Source organism: Pyxicephalus adspersus, chromosome 2, assembly GCF_032062135.1.
Source record: "Pyxicephalus adspersus chromosome 2, UCB_Pads_2.0, whole genome shotgun sequence".
In the NCBI taxonomy this organism is placed as follows: Eukaryota; Metazoa; Chordata; class Amphibia; order Anura; family Pyxicephalidae; genus Pyxicephalus; species Pyxicephalus adspersus.
In genome coordinates this window covers 30,194,157-30,216,900 of record NC_092859.1, presented here as the reverse complement: position 1 = coordinate 30,216,900, position 22,744 = coordinate 30,194,157, and the positions used below count along the sequence as shown (strand labels likewise).

Genomic DNA, 22,744 nt, shown 5'->3' with positions numbered 1-22,744 from the left:
GTGAGGAGCATATTGTCCCCTGTGTAAATGCTGCAAATCATTACGGATATATAGTTGTAGTTTTATAACCCCCAGGTGTTGGATACTATAATACATTTTGTATGGAGTCCATACTCTTCTGGATGCCTCCCCATGTTGGGGTCCATCTCCAATCTCTGTTAGTATCATTGCTGGGACATTCTAGAATTGGGACCCCCTGTAAGGCCCCTTTTTTTATAGGGGGGTTCGCTGTTTATGCATGGTGCCTCTTTCTTGTTTACAATTCTGGTAATCCGGTGACACAGACCAGAGATTCACCTTTGTACTTTGCTCTGATAACAGACAGCCATCACTCCGGCTAGACACAGCAGACAATTAGATTGTTTTGTGTCTTATTCAGTTAATTTGTGCTGTGAGTCAATCTTCAGAAACTGACATTTCATGTGAGATGTGTTGGAAATCAGGATGGCGGCTGTGGAAATCAGGATGGCGGCAGCGGTGACAGGCCGGTGCACAATATGTGGAATACCAGACAGAAATATCTGACAAATGAGGCCTTGAAGCCACCTGCACCCCATAAAGCAATGTGAATAGCCAAGGTTGGATCTTTACATGTGTCTCCGATTTTGGGGTCAATGTCTTGCGGATTTAAAGCTGTGATGTGATCCAGCACTTGGCAGAGATTTCTGTACCCTCCATAGGACCTGGTGACAGGTGCACATTTAGGGTATAGGATAGACCAACCAAAGCTATGCAATTAGTCATTAGAAACCATTGGTATTGATCATTTCCACTGACCATAGAAATGAACAAAGTGTTGTATAGGCCTCACTGTTCATTCTTTGGAGAGGGCAAACCGTGGTAATGTTTTAGGATAGATCATTAAATAAAGTCAGGGAACAGCTGTTATGGGGAGGGGGCCTACTAGAAATATTGTTGCTGGCCAAATAGGAAATAATGTTATTTGATTGGCTTTCATATAGGAATAGAGGAGCTGGGCCAGCAATAACCATAATTGGTCGGTCCAAGAAAAGGAGAGGACTGCGACATGCAGGCAGGTAAAGGTTGTACTAGAGAATTGACTCTTGGAATAGTGCGCAAGTTAAAAAGCACAAAAAAGAAAATATATTAGAAGATATAAAAGCATTGCTGTGCTTTTACCTGCACTTTGTTAGCGTCAGGGTTTCTCTTACATACTTTAAGGGTCTCGGAACAAGCATGCATTACATGTGTCAGAATTCATTATCTCTGTACTGGCTCCAGCCTCTGACAGCACTGAGGACAAGGCATCATCATAAAAACCAGGGAACGATTATTCCCAAAGGAAAGTTTATTGGCAGCCTCCATAATTCTCTAATGACATGGTGGGACGATGGGCCAAGTTGGCCATTTAGTAAATTCGGGTATTTGTGTGCATTGTCATTGTAACTCAAAATATCTACTACAGGTGTGGAGGAAATCCCCCCACTGACAGTAGAAAATAGAAACCATTATTTGCTTATTGTTATGCTCTGTGATGCGTGACTTCATGCTTTCCTGCTGAAAATAGGTACATATGGGTGCAAACTAGAAATCTGGTATTGTTTATCAGTAGGTAAATTTCGGTGGGTTTCACCTTTTATTTTATTGTCCAACAGGAAAAGTTGTGCAGATGAAGTGTATGGGTGTGGGGGGATCATTCTAATGCACTGATAGCTGATTCATGGGGGTACCCAGATCTAGGGAAAAAAGGCAACATTCATTAAGGACCTCATCTATATACCTATTTAATGTACAGCGCTGCGTAATATGTTGGCGCTATATAAATCCTATTTAATGTTAATAACAATAATACACATTGCTGAGCAACAGGTTTTAAATAAAAAAAAAAAACTTGAATATCTAGTAATAAGTGGTGACTTTTTACGTCTTCTTCCAAGCACTGAATAAATGAGCTGCTCTTACACAATGCTTGGTAATAAGATACAACACAATGTTAGGACAACACACTAAGTTGGAAATGGGTGCAAGGAGACTGAATAGAATAGGCACATCTTTTCCTGTATAACTAAGAGAGTGATTTTAATTTACTATAAAAAGTTTTTTTATGTGTTTACATGTATGTGTTTTTTGGCTGCTTAAAGTTGATTTATTAGAAATTCCTGAACTCTTTCCTAGCTGCCTATTGTCAGCCTCTCCATCCCCCTGCCCTTGTTTAAATAGTGATTTAAGGGGTCCTGTCTTTCCACACAATGCTGACCTGATTTATAAAGCTCAGAAGAATTATCGGGTTGTTATATATCCCCTCTGGTCAGTGCATAGCTGGCGTTCCAGTTGTAGCCGTGCGCAGTGACTTGCTTGCACAGAGTTGATTCTTGCCCTCCAGCTTTAAATATCACTTGATGAGTCAATGTAAATTCTGGGAATGAGTTATACAATGCAGAGAGGTTTCTCTAGGAGTTATTCTATGATTGCCTATATTAGAGTACTCCAATTGTAGATTATGCATTAGCTGGGGGTAATAAATATTATTATGATTCTTCATTTCTTGCTGTGTTACTGGACACAGGAATTCACCAGCTGACAAGATATCTGTCAGAATCATTAGCACTACTATCATAAATAGTACTAAAAAGTATTTTATATACAGTCTGTGTCTTTTTAAAATGTTTTTGTTCCCAAATCCAGGAGAGCCAATTCCATAGCACAGCCCCCTCCTTCGTGTTCCAAGAGTTTCTAACTATGGTCTGTGCTGGCCCAGCATCTCTGCCACATCTCCACCTCCCTACATAGGAATACTGCAAAGTCTGAGTCTGCTGACATTATATCCGAGATGACACCCAGCACGGGGCTCAGTGGTTTTGCATGTCTACACAAAGGAAGCTTTTACAGGCAAATACCGTGCATAAAATGTATCTTATAATAAATGACAGACTAAAAAGGACTAAATCAGTGAAGTTCTTTGTTAGTTAACATACAGAACTAAACTCGCCTCTCTTCACTCACCAGCACCGACATCTTTGGTTGGTCTTTTTTTGGATTCTGGTTCTCGGCCATTCTGATTGGCTAAGATTGGATGATATAACTTCTGTGTTCATGCCATTCATGTCCAGTTCCCAGAATTATACAGAGCTATGCTGGCTGTATGGCTGCTGATATAAAAGGTTTAAAAAGATTACCGTATTTTATTTTAAAAGGCAATAGTTTAGGATACACCATTCTTTAACACACTAAATGTCTCACTGGTCCTCTCCTCCTTTCCCTCCAATACCCTTCCCTCTGTTCATGGCACAGATCTGCATCTCTTGTGTTGACGTTTCCAACTTTTCGCCGGGCCCTTTTTTTTCTTAGTGGCCTCGCTGCTAAAGAATGATAATGGATTTGTGTGGGTCACTGCACCACAATAAGACAGCTGACACTGATGGGGCAGCACAGCCCGCAGATCTCCATCTCGGACAATGTGCGCACAGGCCTTGCAAGTCACCATCTGTTCCAGACGCAGATGTGCAGAGTGACGACATTGCTGCTGTCAGCTTACAAAAAATCTATTTTTTAATGTTTAAATGAGATGAAATAATCGTTTGTTAATCGTAATCGGTACGTTGAGGTGAACAGAAAGGAACCAAAAGACTTTGCAGATAACAAAGGCAGGTGAATTTTCATGAAACGTTCAGTTTAAATCCACAGAATCCATTCCAGGTGCATTGGAACAAAAGGTGTGCACAGCTCTACAGATTGTTTTCTTTAGAAAGCATCCACTGAAACCGAATTCCCAATTTACGAGCGTTGGCACACCATCAAAGAAGGTGGCATTAGGTAGTCGTCTGGTATTTGTCGGACTTTGCTGGTGCACTAAAAGGAATCTGTAAGTGCGAATGTATTTATAATTTATGTATGCTGTTATTATTTATTTCGAAATGAGCGATCATTCAAGTTTTTCTTGCAGGAAAGGAGATGCAATGGGATATTAATCCTTACCCACCTTTACCTAATCCTTACCAACTCCATCCAAACTTTAAGAAACCCTTTGGCTTTGCAAATAATGTTCAACGCGTGAAATCTTGTATGATATTTTTGTGACCGGGTTTATCCACTTTGGTAATTCAATGTTCTCCCCAGCCCCTTTTAGCTGGGCGCACCACCCGGAACTTTTCAATAACCATGCAGCTTTTTTTTTTTTTTTTTTTTTTACCAAAGAGTTGGGTCACAATACAGGGGCTGCCACCTGGTTTAAAAAAACTTTTGGGGAAAATAATGTACTACCTAAACATGACGGGTTACCTGGTGTGAAAGAGCAAAGATTCCTTTGGTTTCACAGACATTTGTGTCTTGGCATATATTCCGCCATGCAGCAACTGAAGGTTGTGTTGTGACCTGTGGAGACTCTTGCTGTTTGTTGCTGTCAGTCTGGGATGTTTGGCCTTTACTCCAATGCTGCAATGTTTGCATTCCATGTTAGTTTACAATTACAGGTTACATTGGGCTGCTTGTACACATCAGCATCATCTCTGCCTGTGACCCCGCTGTTATTTGTCTTTCTGCATTAGGAAAAGCAAGACGCGTCCTCTTGGCAAGCCGGCACTTGAGGCTCTGCAGAGGACACGGCAAAATGAAAATAGTGCTGCATTGCAGACAGACACAACAAGTTAAAGCTAAACTCCAAGCAGATATTTATATGGGTAAAAGTGAGCAGTGTCCAAGTTTGTTGTCTAAGACACAAATCTAGTATATACGGACCACTAAGTCCCACAGGGTCCTCATGCAGCTTTACAAATGAAATGTAATTATTAAAAAGCATTAAAGTACAAATTAAGGCTCCTATCTGGCAGCCTGAACAAATACCAAATCCATTACTTTCCGATGCCTAAGCCCCGCAAAGTTAACAAAAGTCTCAGCCAAAGCCTTAATTGTGTCTTGCATCCTCCCCCACCCAGAGAATACAATAGTGCCAACTCTGCTGTGACTTCAGGAGCAATGCAGCATTGTTGTTACATCATTACAGGCTTTGGATGGACTTTAGTGGCTGAATCAATAGATTCTTGGTGGGTTATGCAGGGAAAGTAAAAGAAAACAAAGTACAGATCTATTGATCCATTCCTCCTCTGCACGTCTTCCCAAATCTAACTTTATTATTATTATAGTGTGTTGGAAATACCGTCATAATTACGTCAGATATGTCTGTGGCCAAAGTCTCTGCAATGAAGGAACCCACCTAGCCACCAAAGTGTAGGAAGGATTTATTAATTGTGTGTCCAGCTAAAGGGGTGGAAAGTATGAAAACTGGCTTTCTAAATCCTAGAGAACCTTTTTATCTTTTAATTATCATGGAAGGATTGAACACATCTAAAGATGAATTGAATGTTTTATTGTAGTAGAATATAAAATATAGATTGATATGGACCAGTTTACATACACGGCTGAAATGAGAAGGACATTACCATCACTTGGTATTGTTCATTGTGCCAAATCCGAAAACGATCGTCTGCTCCCCATTGACCTCATGATGGCTAGACGCAGGAGAAGGCGGGTGGACCCATTCATAAATAATTCACACTAACGGATCTGTTTCATTTTACTGACCGCAGTTCATTTCAAAGTTCAATATAGTAGATCCGTGTGCAGATGTACCATGACAGCTGGGCCCGAGACTTTTAATGTGCATTTATGAGCAAATTATTGCTCCGTATGTTTCTCTATTACTAGCGCTTGTGATATGAGCACCAGACCGTGCTGGATGCTCAACAGTATAAGTATCGGTTCCAAGAGTGAAAACGAGTGAGAGGCCCAGCTTTTGTTTTTTTGGAATAGCAGGAGCTATTGGGCGCTGTAGGCTTTCAAGAAGTGCTGAAGCCCTTTGTAGCCTGCCAGCAGCTTCATTAGGATTTATTCTTAACCTTCCAAAATTAGTGCTGAATAGTTGGTGCTTTAGAGGCTTTATTGAGCCAAAAGCTTTTTAAATTCCTTATAATAGCCTGCCGTATACAAACTAATATTTGAGTGGACAAAGTGGCAGTTCGGGTTTGTATGTATAGAGATTGGTGAGAGTTGCATCAAGGCACAGAAATCGGATCTTGTTGTATAGGAAGGGTGAATGAGGTGACAACCTCTGATGGTGCCATGTAGTACTCGTGCTGTGACGGCACTTTTATAATAAAGCAAGAATCCTGTACAGGACACAGAACTCAATCACTGCAGCATTTCCAACCTGTAGTTTAATCACTGCACCATTATATGAGAGAAGGCTTCTGGCTGAAATAGAAAGCTTTGCTTTACAAAAGAGCAAAGTCTCCAGTCCATAGATGTGTAATGTGATAAAGCAGATAAAGAAATGCTTTGGCAGAGGAGGAATATTTAATTAAAATTTCTAGTAAAATGAAATATTTAACGCCAGATTAGAGGAACAAACTTGTTAGTTTTCCTGCAGGCGTTTTTTTTTTCGTTGACCTACTTCTGCTGTGTAGATAACCTGCAGGAATTCAGCATGGAAATGTAAAATATACAAGTTCTGCATATAAATATCCTGCTCTCAGGTTCCCGTATACAGATTCTGGGGTAGTATGGAGGACGAAGGGGCGCAGATTTCTCACATTCAGCTGGCTTCTCAATCTCTTCATCCAAGTGTAGAACAAACCCAGGAATGTAAAACCACATGGGCAGCTCAAGTCAAATAAAGAGACCCTGTCGTCAGGCTTTTCATGTCAAAATAGACCTTCCCATAAGATGTATACCTGCGAATCCTTCCAAAACCCCTGAGATTGATGTAGCATAGGACGCCGCCATCTTGCATGTGATGTCCGCAGACTAGGAGTTATCATAAAGCAATACTTCTAGTATTCTCCTTCCCTGACATCTTCATATGATTATATAGAGATCTGAGATAACATGTAAAGTAAGTAGATGTTTCCAGAAGAGGAGGTTTTAATGTGCCTGGAGGGAGGAAGCTGAGCTAGGGAACTGGCTGGAAAATTGGAATATTTTAACAAGTTCAAAGATTGCAAATCCATAAAAATATCTTATGGATAGGAAAAATGCTGCAAGTGAGCATGGAAAATATCTGTGTTTCTCTGCTGTCATTTGTAGTTTTTTATTTGGTGACTGTGTTTCTTTAAAGTGTAAACCTTAATGATGAACTTGTCATGTTTGCTCTTTGAAATCAATATATATCTCTATGTGTGTTGTTCTTTATGTTAAGTACAAAAATACCTGTTGTTCTGCCAAAATCTTTTCAGCTGGTAATTTCTTTCTGTACAGCCTTATTAGTGAGCATTTTCCCACAAAACTCCCTTCCTATTGTGTTAGGAAGATCAGAAAAAAATGTTCTGTAGTCCTTACAGCCCCAAATACTAATAATAAATACCAATCACATTCTGGTCTTGAATCTTTATTCGGGGCTGCACTAGGATGATCCTTTTTCAGGTATCCCCATTTCAGCCTATTTGATCTGAAGCACACGGATGGCGGATTATCTATTGTCGTCATTGGTTGTCATCTGTAACACAACCATAGCACAACAACTGCAGCTGTGCACAATCTTCTATCTGAAAGTCGGTATTTAGTTGCTTTTCTCACATCTTCAATTCTCACTTCTAATTTTATCTTTGTTAGAAACCCGTAATCACAACAACCTTCCTTATTTATGTAACCCTCCTAGATAAAAGGACTCTAATTGCTGCAGCTCTATATTAATGATGTTTTTATTAGAATTATTACGATTAGAATAAACAATTGCAAGTAATAGTAACATGGAAGAAGGGAAGGGGAAAATACCCAGATACAAGAGTGCATGGATATGCATGTAAAGAGCAGATAATTTATTATAGATATACTATGTTAAACGTAGAGTACATTAAAAATTGTAAGGAAGGGCTACAGGAGGTCCTAGCCTATCAATTTTAAATATAATAAAAATCGTCAGTTCCCCCAAAGGGTGCAGCAAGACCAGGTGTACAAAAAGACATTAGTTTGGTTCCCAGCTTCAACCTCTAAGTTCTCCATAGCAGAAGATCATCCATACCTGATCAATGAAGGGGGATAGTGACTTCCATTGCCTGGATATCAAAATGCCTCTCCACGACAATATTGAAAATAATTTACCTTTGGAAAGGTATCTTAGACAAGTGTCATAGACAAAGGAACTGTTTTTGGATGTTCTGATTATACATTAAATATGAAATTATCTATTCCATAGAAGCTGGATTAATAGCCTGCTCCAAAAAAATATGAGGTGAGTACCCTTACTGCTGGAGCAATGCCAGAAGACGAGATTTTTCAAGGTTGTGAGACATCTGTACCATCTGAAATTAATTTTATTAGTTTGGTAAAAAAAAAAAAACTATAACACATGTCTAGAAGCAAAATCGTTTGAATTTTCATAGATAATGCTCATGGACCTGTCCTCCACTGAATTATCATTCAGTGCAAACAGACCCAGCCTGCATGAGGGGCTCAGAATTTCATAGGGGTGCAGCAGAGTTGTCCCAACTGCATTAGGTGGATTATTGGCTATTTATAGGGCTTTGCAGGATGACGCAGAGAAAGCGGTCATTGCAGATTCATTCATAATTAGGTGTTGCAGCATGAATATTTTATTGGGAGGCTGTTGTTCTCCTCCAGTAGTAATTCAGCTGCCACGAGTTTAGAACAAAATAAAGAGAAAAATAAATGAATAAATGCTAAGCGGTATTTAAAATAAAAAAAAAAAAAACATAATTGAAAAACAAGCAATGCAAATGTTTTTATGTATGTGGAATTATTAGATGGATAATGCATTGTAAATAGCTTCAGGGGAAAATTTTATTCATAAATACCCATTAACTGCAACATAACCCTTAATGTCTTTCCTGCAGAAACTGTGCGCCGTCTACGATTGCAGAAACCTTTGTAACTGCCTGTAATTTGGTTGTGATTTTCTCGGTGGGATCCTTCACCTGTGTGCTGCAACATTTAAACCAACAAACGCAGCTGTGAATCATTTGTCAGACGCACAACCAACTCCTACGCACCACGGGAGTTTGGCGATAACATCGTGCCATGACTAGACCTTGTATAGAATAACAAATGTATAACAACACCTGCAAGGTCTAGAAGAGAGACATAGAATTATGGGTATCCATAATATACGGCAAATCGGATATCTATCCCCCAGTAGATGTTCCTCTGAGATTGGGCCTGATTTATTAAAGTTCTCCAAGGCTGTAGAAGAAACACTTTTATTAGTGAAGCTGGGTGATCCAGGAAACCTGAAATGGATTTTTTAAAAGTCAATTACTATTTGTTAGCAAACTTTTTCAATCCTGGACCGGATTCATTCCAGGTTTTCTAGATCACCCAACTTCACTGATGAAAGTGTATCCTCTCCAGCCTTGGAGAGCTTTAATAAATCGGACCCAATAGCACAGAGTGGGGTGATTTCCTGTCCTTGCCCTTGCCTATTGAGCCTCATACTCGCTAGGTGCTGGCACTGAAAACTTTCAACAAAAAGTCTCTTGGAAACTTTTTTTCTTTCCCTACATCAGGTTCTCAGCAAGGATCCCAACTCCATTGTCTGAGATCTAAACAGCTACTAAAAGAAGAATATAAATAGAACATACCCCAAAACAAAATGAATTATATTGCAGCTTACCAGACCTTGGATATGGTGGCTGTATTAGTTTGCAGCCATTTATGGATAACCTATAGCAAGCCACAGCTTGAATAGCAATACAGAACACTTGCTGACAGTTTTTTTTTTTTTTTTTCAATGTCCTTTTTTAGCATTCTCTGGTAGCATAGCATTACCATAGGCTTCTGTCCTGATTTGAACTACAAAAACCTCTCCCTCTTCCTATTTCCATCATAGGAGAAAGAGACTAGGAAGGCTGATTGCTTGAAATTGCAGCCCAGTACACAGGAGGCCACAAACTTTCTGGCTGCATCTACATGTATTTTTCTGTACTTGACCTAAATTAAAAAAAAATGAAATGTAATGCAGCGATTACATCTAAGGAGCAGTAAGCTGCCGTTTATTACATTTGTGTAGCCGTTGATTATTGGCACACTTTGCACCACATTGCCTTTTCCATGTCCCTCTGTACATGCCGGATTGTTTCTATCATATAAGGTTATTGGTTCATTCACTCTTCCTGCCATGCAGCTGACAACAGAGAGCAGCTAGAAATAGCCCCATGATCCCGGTTTTCTGTTACTCTCACAATGAATTATTCAAGTCTTTTATCACCGAGCTGCAACTGACAGCTGTGTTGGATTGCCCATATGTGCCGCCTAACCTTGGCCTTTTTTTTTTGTTCTTTTAATTCCCAGCTCCCGCATTTTCATTTTCTGATTTGTCTTTCCGTATGCGCAGTTGTACTTTTTCACGGTGACTGCTCCCTCGTACACGTGTTGGCATGACTTATCCTTCGCCGTCACATAATTGCACTAAGCGCTGCTATAAAAAGGAGCCGACACCATAAGTGAGAGCTTCTAAAATTACATCTCAGATAAGATTCCTTCTTTACCAGGTCATAATCCGATATTTGTTGCTTGCATTGTTAAGTTTGCATGGCATATTTCTCTAACATTCCAACCGTGGGACATGGAAGCACTTACACTGATCTATGGCAGGAATTTTCTGCATGTCATCTAGACTATTTGTATTATGAAATCGATATGATTTTACTGAAGCCGTGTGCATTTTTCTGCATTTAATTCTTAAAGTGTAAAACTTTAAATATAGAAGACGCTGATTGTTGTAAGCGGTGTACAGAGTTTCTACAAAGTTCTAATGTTATTATTCTTATTATTAAACAGTATTTATTACACACCAACATATTTTGCAGCTCATTAAATAATTGGTCTGATCCCTGGTGGAGAGGTGACTAAGGGCCATTTCAGACCCACAGTGAGCCGTAGCATTCTGCTGCAGGCACATCTGCAGTCCCAACCACTCCCATTCAAATAAATGAGAAGTTGGGAACAGGTTTTTTTTATTCATGGCTGCGGCAGATTGAGGCTCCGTTCCCAAAAGTTGCTCTTGTCTGCATGCACCACAAATCTGCGATGATGTTTGGCGCTCCCGGGTGCACCAGGACTGCACTGTGTCACATGGCGGATGTGAAAGGGGGCAAAGTCAGACCTGGAGCCTAAAAACTGCTTTTTAATAATAAAAGGTGATAAGGTAAACTATATTGCTTCTGTGTGTTTTGACATATCAGGGATTTTTTAGGCAGACTTCACAGTTCACTAAAAAATATTCATATGGTATTGTTATTGCTGTTTATTATTTGTATTATTTGCCTTCTCCCCTCCTTAGCATTTTCATGTTTTTCCATTTCTTACTTACTAACCTTGCTCTTTGCTCACCTCTACAATTCTCATTCTTTGTTCACCCATCCCATTTTTTTTTTCGTTTGTCATGTAGTTTTATACCAATGGTTAGAAGCCGATCGCCATGGCAGGAGCCAAGAAAATAACGGCGCAGGTAACATAGGCTGGACACTAATTGTGCACTTCATTCACTTTGGATCCCTGTAAAATCCACAATCTAATTCTTCACTTTGCAGCTCGCTCACCCTCTCACCCCCTGTCCTACACCCAACCCTACACCCTTCTAGCTGCATCTATCAGTCCCCCTCCGCACACTCCACTGCCACTACTGTGATTTGAGATAAAACATCTTGTTAACACTTGAAACCTCCTGTTGTTGTACGACCAATGTACACACAGACATTGTTGTACGACCAACGTTCCACCTTCAAACTTTATGCGCATTGTGACCTTTCTCAGAGATATGATATGATGAGGTAGACAGTGAGCAGTCACCACTTGTACTCTCCGAGTATCCATTTGGCTCCACAGGAAATTTGCCATTTTCCTTAATAGAAAGCCAGACACGAACCTGGGGGCAAATGTTCTACCTAAAGCCCACATTAACTTTTAGTTTAAACTATGAGGTGCATCAAAATGAAAGGTGTGTTTACTGTTCATTTTCCTACTGAAGCAGCTACAGCCGTAGTTGAAATCCGTGTCTGTTTTGCAGGGAGGGACCTTTGCCCCTGTGGGGAAGCAGTGGTTTCCATGCAAAGGTCTGGCATACCTCCTGCTAGGTCCGGGGCCTGGCTGATTGGTGGTCTGGCCCAGTAGGAATTTTGTTGGACCTCTGCAGAGTGACTATTTATTACATCTCTCTGCTGCAGGTTGACATTGACAGGCTTTTCTACTCAGGCTGTGGCTGCTTTAGAGGTAAATGTAATTGGATTGCTATAATACACCTGTAATGTATTTTAGGGTTCAGTTGGGGCATTTAATGTATATGTAGAGCCCGGTCTTCTTACATTATGTATGGATTTAAAACCCCTGTAATTTGTTTCCATGTATTGGGTAGATTTTTCTTCTGCCCTGTAGCCAGAAGAAGGAATTCTCCCCCAGAAAGAAAAATCTTTTGGAAGATTATCACTGGTGAAAGTGTCCATATTTAAAGATTTCCTTTGTTTTTTCACCCTTCCCAGTGACAGTGGTATTTGGACAAATGGACAGAGTGACTTCCCAGCAGGGGCACAAAGAGCAATAAAAACCTGAAAGGTGTGCTAACCTTTACTACTCATCCAAAACTAAAAGGAAAAAAGTTTAGTTTCAGATACTTTGATGTGTGCCCTGGCTTTTTAAAATATCCTAATGGCACCTAAAATAGTGTACACAGCTGTGTCTTTGGAATGCATTGATTGGCGATCTTAGCTATTCCCATATTTTGTTTTCTACAAGCCTGACCTAGTTTAATACAACATAACTCCAGTCAATCTTTTTAGGGGTGCATGGGGGATCAATTAAAAATCAAAAACAAAATGTTTGGCTCCAATGGGGTTTTTAACCTGGTGTATTCTCTAGACACAGCTGTATTTGGAATTCACAGCACCCACAGGTTTGATACCTTAGGCTGGACAGGCCTGATGGAGACTAGTTTGTAAAATGCCTTGGATTTTAGTCCCAACCCATATGTGTCAAGATGTTTTGCTCAGTTTGTTCCTTTTTTGTTGTCCTTTCAATCAAATCTTTCACAAAACTGGGCAATTCAAACTAATCATTTTCTGATCAAAATATTCTAGCAAAAGTTTAATCGGAGATGACTTTCCGTAAAAATGTCCTGGTCTGTAGATCCAGGATTATAGGCAGCTGAATTATTCGCAGATCTTTACTTGCTTGGTCATTGAAGCTGTCAATCAAAACAAGGAACCAATAGGGAGGCCAGAAGAGCCGGGGGCAAGCTTAGATTTATACAGAGGATCTGCTTATTAAACTGAGCTGCCTATATCTTGATCCACTGATTCCTATGTTATGGCCACATTTCGGTTGAATTGCCTGGGTGTGTGCCGGGAATATTCCAATCATGTAGATTCCTTTTGGCCTACCAGTAATCAGTGATAGTAATTTGGGTGTTTTTCTTGCTTTGTTTAGTGGATAATCTGGTGGTGGTTTCCTTCATTTTTTTATTCCCTTTTATTTCTAATAACATTTTTATTATTAGTCTATCTTAGAATTAATTTTAAAGCTTTATTATATAATGACATTAAAACCAAACTCTGTGCCAATGCTAGAAAGTGCAACAATCATCTGTTGTAAGCCCATAAGTATAATGCATGCCATAAGTTAATTAAACTTTTTTACGATCCAAAATTATGATTTCAATCTACTAAATTAGTTTTTTTTTGCTGGATCATTTGATAATACTGTGGAAATGTTAAAGTCCATTCGAAGCTTTATTTTAAATGAACTAAAAACAATAAAATAGAAAGTGCAGAGTCTCATGGGGTTGGTTATCTGTAGAAAACCCCAACAGAGGATCCATGGAAGCAGTGGTCTCTCCAAAGAAGTTATTGTAGAGGGTGAAAGATATAAGGATATTAGAATGAGAGTTAGGTTTAGCCTTACAGATTTAACACGTTTTTCTCAAATTAAAAAAATATTTATTATCTTTTATGTTTTTGATTAGGTAAAAATTGTTTCGTTAAGAAACAAAAGAAAGAGTTAATAATTTTTTTTTTTTTTTTTTGCTTTCCTTGTCTATGAGCGGGGAATTTCTTTTGCCTTCTGATCTGGGAGATTCCGCTGGAAGTAAGAGTAAATTCCTACAAAGCGAGAGGAAATCCCCTCTTTTCACTTGGATCAGATCTCCAAATAGGACGATTGACTCTTAATTGATGTAACATTTACATTTCTATGTTCCCATCACTTTGTATCAGTGACTGTGGTCATCAGAGTAAATTGGGAGGCTGAATCTCCTCCATGGGGGAACAGACAACAATAAAATCCTATAGGGGATCAAAACTTTCCAAATGCTATCCTAACACTAGGAAAAAAGTTTTAGGTTCCACATACATTCTAAACAATGTTATTGAAAAATAAAAATTTAGGAAAACTTGCATGGACAATGAGAAAACTGAAATTCATTGAGAATAAAGCATATCAGTTTTTTTAAATAAATGCATATAAAATTTTTTTTAAAAAAAGCACGTGAAGATTACTATTTGAGATCCTTGTGTATGAAAGATGTATTCAGGGTGCAGACCTCAGCTCATTCTGTATTGGGCTCCTAGGAAGGAGCCGGTGCAATAAGTCCAATCCCTTTTCTTCCAGAATTCTGCATTTTTGACCTGCTGTTGTCATATATATCGAGCTGAACCAATGCTACTTTGCATTACTTGGTTAAAGCCCATCGAGCTGAACCAATGCTACTTTGCATTACTTGGTTAAAGCGGAGCCTGAGATATTAAAAACACAGATTGATTTAGTTATGTAGTCATGAAAAATCACTTAATGTATTATTAAAGCAGAGCTCCCAGCAAGCATCTAAATGCTGAGATGAAATACAATAAAACATTAGGTTTGCAAAGGATTTGCATTTTTGTTCGACCAGTGCAAGATGTACCCCGTTTTGCAACAAAGCCCAGCCCTGTCTAAGAGGGGAGACTGGGTATGATAATAACCCCCCCCCCACCCCCATTCCCTGTGAAGCTGTGTTGGGAGAAGCAGCACTTACACCCAATCAGGGTGTGTGGCATGCACATGTGCAGAGGAGTTGGGTCATTCAAAAACCATTCCTTCCATTTACACTTCATGGGGCAGAACGGTCAATGCTAGAAGCCAGTTAGACACTGCAGTGTTGTGTGGGAATATTGGTTGGAGGAGAGAAGACATTGACCAGAGACATGCCATTCTGCTCCTTCATTGTCATTAGGCTGGAAACAACCAAACTTTTGCCTCTGCCATGGAGGCAGACTGTGCTATGTGGCACAGGTGCTTGAATCGCAAGACTAAATGAACAGGAATGTAAATGTTTTGGCAGTAAAATGGTGAACAAATAGGAATTTTACTAATGTATTTACCTGTATGTTCAGCCACGACTTACCTATTTATATTTTTCATAGTATTCACTTTTTTCATGAAGGCATTGGTAAGTTCTTTGCTTGTCCAAACTTTTATGAATCATGAAAAAATCATTTCTATCTGGTGGTGGTGCTGATTTGTGATTGATTGGTGAGCATTCAAATCAAGAACAATCAAATGTAATAATTGTACCTATTGGATATAAAAAGTTGGGAAATCTCAGTTTAACCTTCTGTCCTGTTATTCAGGTGAAAACTTTGACCAGAGTCCGGTCAGAAGAACTTTCAAGTCCAAAGTCCTCGCTCACTACCCTCAAAATGTGGAGTGGAACCCCTTCGACCAAGATGCTGTCAAGATGGTAAGATCAGAAGGATTCAAAGCAATCTTTAAGCATAATTCAATGTGTGCATTTCAGGTGATGGTCATGCTCGTCTAGGGTGAAAATCTGACGTGTACAGTTATCCCTTGCCGATGTTAATCCTTTCATCCTAGTGGATTGATGAATAGCTTTTGGGCTTTTCCAGTGCTGTGGGGGTAACACTCACTAATCCTCCCCCCCCTCTTCTCAGAATGGGGCTGCAAGGAGCTTCTGACTTTTCAGCAGCTTTCATTTGCTCAGAAACATTACAGCTAGATGCACCCAGGCAACTTGAATCTCTGGGAAAATCAATGCTGAATAACCAACGAGTTCTTCCTTACAGGTTTATAAATAAATAAAAATATATATATTTATGGTGTTCTCATGTTTTACACATTTGTAGATTAGCCACTGGAGCCTGAACGGATTAGCTACTATGGGGACCCTGCCTAACTACTTGATCTGTAGTTCTGTTGCACTTGCCGTAATGTTCAAGTATACACAACATGGAATACTTGCCTGGCTATTTTTCCTGTGCTCACAACAACCAGTCTTCTTCCAGGTTCCTCTTATTCTATTGGGGGGTCACTGTTGATATAACTGCATAATTGATATGCGCTGTACATTGTTGGGCACCAAGTTGGAAGAGATCGCTGCACTGTGCAGGCCCCATATGCGATATACATTAATTTTTGTAGGATAATTAAACGGGATAAATTTGTAGGGGAAAACATACTTTTTTCAAACTATTACTACTTTTAATAAACAATAAATTATGTAACACCAACATATTACACACCACTGTGCAAAAAATAGGGGATGCAAATGACAGATACAAACAATGACACAAGGAAGAAAGAACCCTGCCCCGAAGAGCTTACAATCTAAGAGGTGGGGGACGTAGCACACAATAGGAAAGGGTGAAATGGATTTTCATTAGTAGGTCATCGGAGTGAAGAGAGAGGCAAGGGGCTAGAACTGTGGAGGGATTTCAAGGCAAAGCACAGGAACACAGGAGTTTGAATTTGATTCTAAAGTGAAATGGAAGCCAATGAAGAGAACTACAAAGAGATAAAGCAGAAGAGGAGCGGAGGGAAGGATGGATGAGTCTGGCTGCAGCGTCCATAATAGATTGTAGAGGAGAGAGTCAGGTTAGTGAAATACCAGAGAGGAGGAGGTTACAGTAGTCCAGACGAGAGGTAAGAGCATGTACAAGGAGTTTGGTGGTCTCTGGGGACAGGTAAGGGCGGATTTTGGAGATGTTGTTCAGGTGAAAGTGACAGGACCTGGAAATGTTCCTAATATATAGTACAGCCATTCTCAACCAGGGTCTCATGGAACCATAGGGTTCCTCTAGAGCAGACTTTGCCAACCATTTTACACTATTTAAACCCCTTTAGATTTCAGGTCTCGGGGAAAAGTTGATAAATAGATTTGTTGAGAATCATTGCAAAGAATGCCCTCGTTATGGTGATAGTCAGGAGAAAATGCCCTTTACACTGATGGTCAAATGCCACTCTTCTAAAATGATCACTAGTATCCTCCTAAATCTGCTAAATGACAATGAAACCAGCATGATGCAGGCACCATCTGATGTGAGGTCAATCAGCCAATGTTCGAGTAACCCCATAGAACCCTGGTTTAGAATAGGTGCTCTATAGTTTGCAGGGAGTTGCACATATAAATGTTTCCTTCGCCGTAAAGTAAAAAATTAAAAAAAGACTTCTATAGTGAGACTCTTCCATAGAAGCTCAGTTCTAATTATCTGCAGCAGAACTAATTTACTTAACATGTTCCTTTATGATAATTTGTTTTACACATCAGGTAATTAGGCTTTATCAAATCCATAACACGAGCTCTCATGTAGTTGTTGGTAGCGGTTGTTTAAGGACAGATCCTCTTAGTCAGATTTAAACCAGATGTATTTAATTTTCAGGACGTTTCTAGTAGATCCAAACTGGTTAGCTCTGCCTAAACATTATCCCCTGACGGGCATTGAAGAGTGTTCTATTTCTTCCATTTTCAGAAACTTTTTTGGGTCTGCGGTATAGATTTAATTACACAATCTGGCCCAAAGTATGTGGTCACCCCTTCAGATGATGTAGTAGATGTTTCCATTGAAGGACTTAGAATGCCACAGCTTACAAAGATATTTTAGACAATCATGTGTTTCTAACCTTTTGGTAACAGTTTGGGGAGGGCTCTGTTCTCTTAGCATGACTGTGCCCCTGTATACAAAGCCAGCTTTGCAAGACTACATAGAGCTCTGACCTCATCCTTATTGGACAATTGTGTGATAAATCCCAAACCTGGTCTTTTCATCCATCAGTACCTGACCTTCTAAATGTTATTTTAGTCAAACGCCCACAAACTGTTGTGTAAAGTCTTGCCACAAAATTGGAGGCTGCTGTAAGGTGCATCTCTCCCATCATGCCACCAATTTTCGGGTGGGACGTCCAACATAGTTATCGACAGTAGGTGGGATAGGCAGGTGTCTACAAATATTTGTCGATATAGTGTAGTGCACAGTTTGAAGGACTATTCTATCCCATTATAAAGCATATTGTCTATTTATATTACAGCTTTGCATGCCAAAAGGACTGTCCTTCCGGACCCAGACGGACTCCCGGGACCCCCAGTTCCATTCATTCATCATCACCAGAGAGGACTACTCAAGAACGTACGGGTTTGTGCTGACGTTTTATGAAGAGGTGACCAGCAAGCAGATATGTACCGCCATGCAGACTCTGTACCAGATGCACAATGCAGAGCACAGCGTGTACGCTTCGTCCTCATGCAGCATGGACTCCTTAGCCAGCAGTGTGGAGGATGGCGATGCCACATCTTTGGCTATGCTCCAGCGATATAATTCCTACGATATCAACAGGGACACACTTTACGTTTCCAAGTGCATATGTCTGATCACCCCGCTCCCCTTCATGCAAGCTTGCAAGAAATTCCTAACACAACTGTATAAAGCTGTGACATCCCCGCAGCCGCCACCTTTGCCGCTGGAGAGTTATATACATAACATTCTGTATGAGGTGCCGCTGCCACCCCCAGGGAGGTCACTAAAATTCTATGGTGTATATGAGCCTATTGTTTGCCAGAGACCAGGACCTAATGAACTGCCATTGTCAGACTATCCTCTCAGAGAGACATTTGAGTTACTGGGACTGGAGAACTTGGTTCAGCTCTTCACTTGCGTACTACTTGAAATGCAGATTCTTCTGTATTCACAAGGTGAGGTTCTAATAATGATTATATTATATATAATGATACATAACACACACACACACCACATAAGTCATAAAGATTCATTAGTTTCCAATTCTAGTTGATGTATGCAACCTAAAGCAATCCTGTGACCAAATTTAGGAAAATTAAAATGCTTCTCAAGGAAAAGTCACTAGCACTGCCCACTGTGTACATGCACATCATTGTCCTCTCCTCTTCTGTAAATACCTTATAACTGTATGTGCTGGCCCAGCTTGTCTGCCCCTCCTTTACTCCCCTACATAAATGTTTAAGTAGTTATGATTAGGCTGTGAGTCTGCTGACTGTCCAAGATGGCAGCACACATTGGGGCATTTGGATGTCTACAGGCTTTTACAGGCAAAGAGCATTAAACGCACAAAATCTCATAGGAAGATCTTTAGTTGATCCCTTGTTTATTGTTCTTTAAAAAAAAAAAATGTCAATTCCCCTGGACTTTCTGCACCATAGGACCTAGTGGGAATGTTAGACCTTCAGCCTAGGGCACCCTGACCGTTCCTTGTTTTTTTACCTTCATTTGACACTTTCTAGTCTAAAGATTACTGAATGAGAATAAATGATGCCTTTTTTCCTGTGAAATCCTCAAACTGAATATTCAGCTTATTTAAACATGAGAGAAATCTATCAAAGGAGTGTCAAATTTACCACTTCTTATCTCTTATTCATGCGTGTGGGAATTAGGAAGTGCTAAGCACCAGGGCTCAGCAGAATCTAGGCCATGCTGTTCTCTATGCCGGGTTCTCAGTTCTGCGGAGTGAGGGTTTAACTGCTTGTGTCTCATGCACAGCGGGGACTCCTGCATGAAATGCTGTCCCAAAAATTCCCAAAAGGGCACAACTCAACTATTCAGTTTTCACTTTCCTATGCTCCTCTCGCTCAGAGAATAGCAACTGGTTTGCTGTATTCCCCCAAGATTCACTCACCCTTTTCTTCGCTCTATTATATGTTTGGGAGCCAGACGACGTGCATGGTACATGGGTATGGGTATGTAACCCTCTCTAGGAGAAATCATTTAGGCCTGTCTCATGGAGGGAGGGCCGATAGCCCTATATCTCCAGACACTGATAGCTAATACAGGGGCTTCCTTCACTGACAGAGGCCACATGGGTCCACAGTAGAGTAAAGGATTGGTGATCCGGCAAGTAGCACACTTCCTATCCCTGGGTTATAGAGCTTACAGACTCTGACCATGACATATTGAAGGGGCTATGGTTGTTACTCTTCAAAGAAACTCTTTTGTGACTAATTCAGTTGTGTGCATATGTTCCATAATAGTGAATTTATGTGCAATAACCCTCTTTTATATTAACCCCAAGAATTACTCAGGAGACCCAAAGTTATCAGGATGGAAGCAGTGAGACCTATAAACATCCCTGGACTTCTCTGACCTTTTATTTCTTTTTTTTTTTTCCAGATTACCAGCGGCTGATGACTGTAGCGGAGGGGATCACGTCGCTGCTTTTCCCCTTTCAGTGGCAGCATGTTTATGTGCCCATCCTGCCAGCCTCGCTCCTCCACTTCCTCGATGCTCCAGTACCATACTTGATGGGTCTCCAGTCCAAGGAAGGCACAGACCGATCCAAACTTGAATTACCGCAGGAGGTTTGTACACATTATTGAATTTATTTGTGATGTTAACATTGTTTAGAAGGGTGATTTTGATTGTCGGGGGCAGTTTGAGGGATGTTTGAGTTTTCCATACTTTTATTGAGAACCTGTGCATTTAATGAAAATGCTTTGCTTATGCAGGACAAAGCAACAACTACTTTAGCTGCTGGGTGTGCGCAAAATTCCTGGTACAAGTAAGGAGGAAAATAAAAGCTCCTGGCAGCAGGGGGGCACTTAAAAAACTGTTAAAGTATATTCAGATCCAATGACCAACCTAAAACAAAAAGGAACAGGAAATTGAATTTTGGAGCATTTTTTTTAAACTTTTTTTTCTTTTTTATTTATTTAGATGCAAAATGCCTTTGAACTTGCAAGCAAATTTGGCGTCCTCAGTCAGGTTCCTGCACATTCTCTTGCCTTTTTACATGTCATAGCTCTCTTCTCTTCTGTGATTGTCTATTCAGTCTCTGTGCTGGTGCAGCTCCTCTGCACCTCCTTTTAGTTCCCTTACGTAACGTTTTATGCAGCTGCCAGGGACCAGTAAAGGGTAATTCTACAAATCATACAATGAGTGACAACTCCTGGTGACATCCAGCAGCACTCTCTGGGTTTTGAATATCTGCTCAGGCAAGCTTATGGGTTATAAACATGCATAAAATCAATTCCCATGTGTTATTAGGGGAAGATTTATTTTTTTTATATATGGTTTTGCGATTCCCTTCATAATCTATTTATTTATAACTTGGCATAAGTGAAGTTTTTATGGTTTTTAATTTGGAAAATTTACATCAAGTAGAAGCGCATCAGCTATTACCACGGATCACTTTGTTCTCCGCTTCCACTTCTATGGCTGAAAGATGCTTTAAAAGCTGCTTGAAGTTGTCTAATAGCTTTGTAAATTCTTACCGTACGAAATGTTCTTCAGTCTAATGTTTACAAGTTGTAATCTGTGTGATCTGGGCCTTGCAGAGCAAAGTGCAATGGTGAGCAATTGTGATGAAAGTTTGCAGCAGTGTCTTGTGACCATTCAGAGTTCATTTTACTTTCCTGCTGACCTCTCTCCTACATATCTAGGTATATAAGCCATTGTGAGTCAGAGATTTGGGCTTCTTCAGTGATTTCACACAACGATCTTTGTACGGAGGAGGATTAGGATAACATTGTTCCTGTAATGTGCACTGGTATCTGAGAAATTACACTTTCTTTGGGCATTCCACAATATGCAGCCTGCAAGTAGAAGCCTGGAGAGAAAAGTAAAAGTTTGTCGGGTTGTTGGAAATCTAATTTTGGTGTTTTTAGACTAGGAGGGATTCTTTAATACTCCGATATGCTTATATTACATTATGTGTGTGTTTAACACATTTATTAATGAAAACCAGTAAAACCTGACTCCTCTTTAAAATGGTTTAATCAGAATTGGGAAGATTTTTAAATTCTTTTCAGCTTTTCCTTCCTGGATCTAACAGGGAAAATCTTTCCCCACTTTTGTGACACCCATAAAAAAGTATATATGGTATAGAAATATAGAAAGTCACAGTCAACAATAAAATGTTGCCAGAAGTTCTAACCCTTCCTGACTTTACTAAGAATGTAGGAGATTTCCAGGAAACTTTCTGTACTGATGAAAAAATTGTCCACTATGGACAAACTGAGAGCAATAAAACATTACAGATGCTTAAACACTTTTTTATCCAAAATTAAATTTTTTCTAAAAATGTAAAAAAAAGTTTTCTAATAAACCTATACTTTTCTGTCTGAGGACAAAACAACAATGTTAAATAGCCCATCTTCTGGGCTATATGGCTTCGGTGGACTAGCTTAGCTTCTTACACACCCAGTACTGCCTTTGGAAGAGGCTTGATCACCATGCTAGGAAGTACTAAGTACTTAAGTGGCTCCTCAGGGGAGTGGAAAGAAAAATATGATCACTAAAAGGGAGCAAAATACAAAGCTTGTCATTCTTGGGCATTTGTTTGTGCTTAAGTATTACTAAATGGATTCTGTCTCTGTGAAAAGTAAGGGTGTAAGGTGAGACGCTCCTGTGGATCATTCAGTTGCCTTCTTTATGAATTGCAGATATAGGGTTTTTATGTTTTTGAAGCACTCCCACCTTTGTGCTGTCAGTGGTAATAAAACAAAATATTGCAGTATTTCAAATTTTACCTATTTTACCTTTTTTTCCTTTAA

The 22,744-nt window shown here is 39.9% G+C and overlaps 1 protein-coding gene and 1 long non-coding RNA gene across 2 annotated transcripts in view; one reads left to right on the top strand and one right to left on the bottom strand.

Annotated features, from left to right (window-relative positions):
- Positions 1-3,857, bottom strand: part of LOC140323292 (uncharacterized) — a 6,299-nt gene extending 2,442 nt beyond the window's left edge. The window contains exon 1 of the long non-coding RNA XR_011919329.1: positions 2,965-3,857. This is a non-coding gene — a long non-coding RNA (uncharacterized lncRNA). The remainder of the gene's footprint in view (positions 1-2,964) is intronic.
- DENND5B (DENN domain containing 5B) overlaps positions 1-22,744 on the top strand; it is a 66,535-nt gene that overhangs the window by 7,122 nt on the left and 36,669 nt on the right. Inside the window, 4 exon segments of the mRNA XM_072398967.1 lie at positions 11,357-11,416; positions 15,564-15,673; positions 18,256-18,916; positions 20,364-20,551. Coding sequence (XP_072255068.1) covers positions 11,357-11,416; positions 15,564-15,673; positions 18,256-18,916; positions 20,364-20,551 — 1,019 coding nt within the window.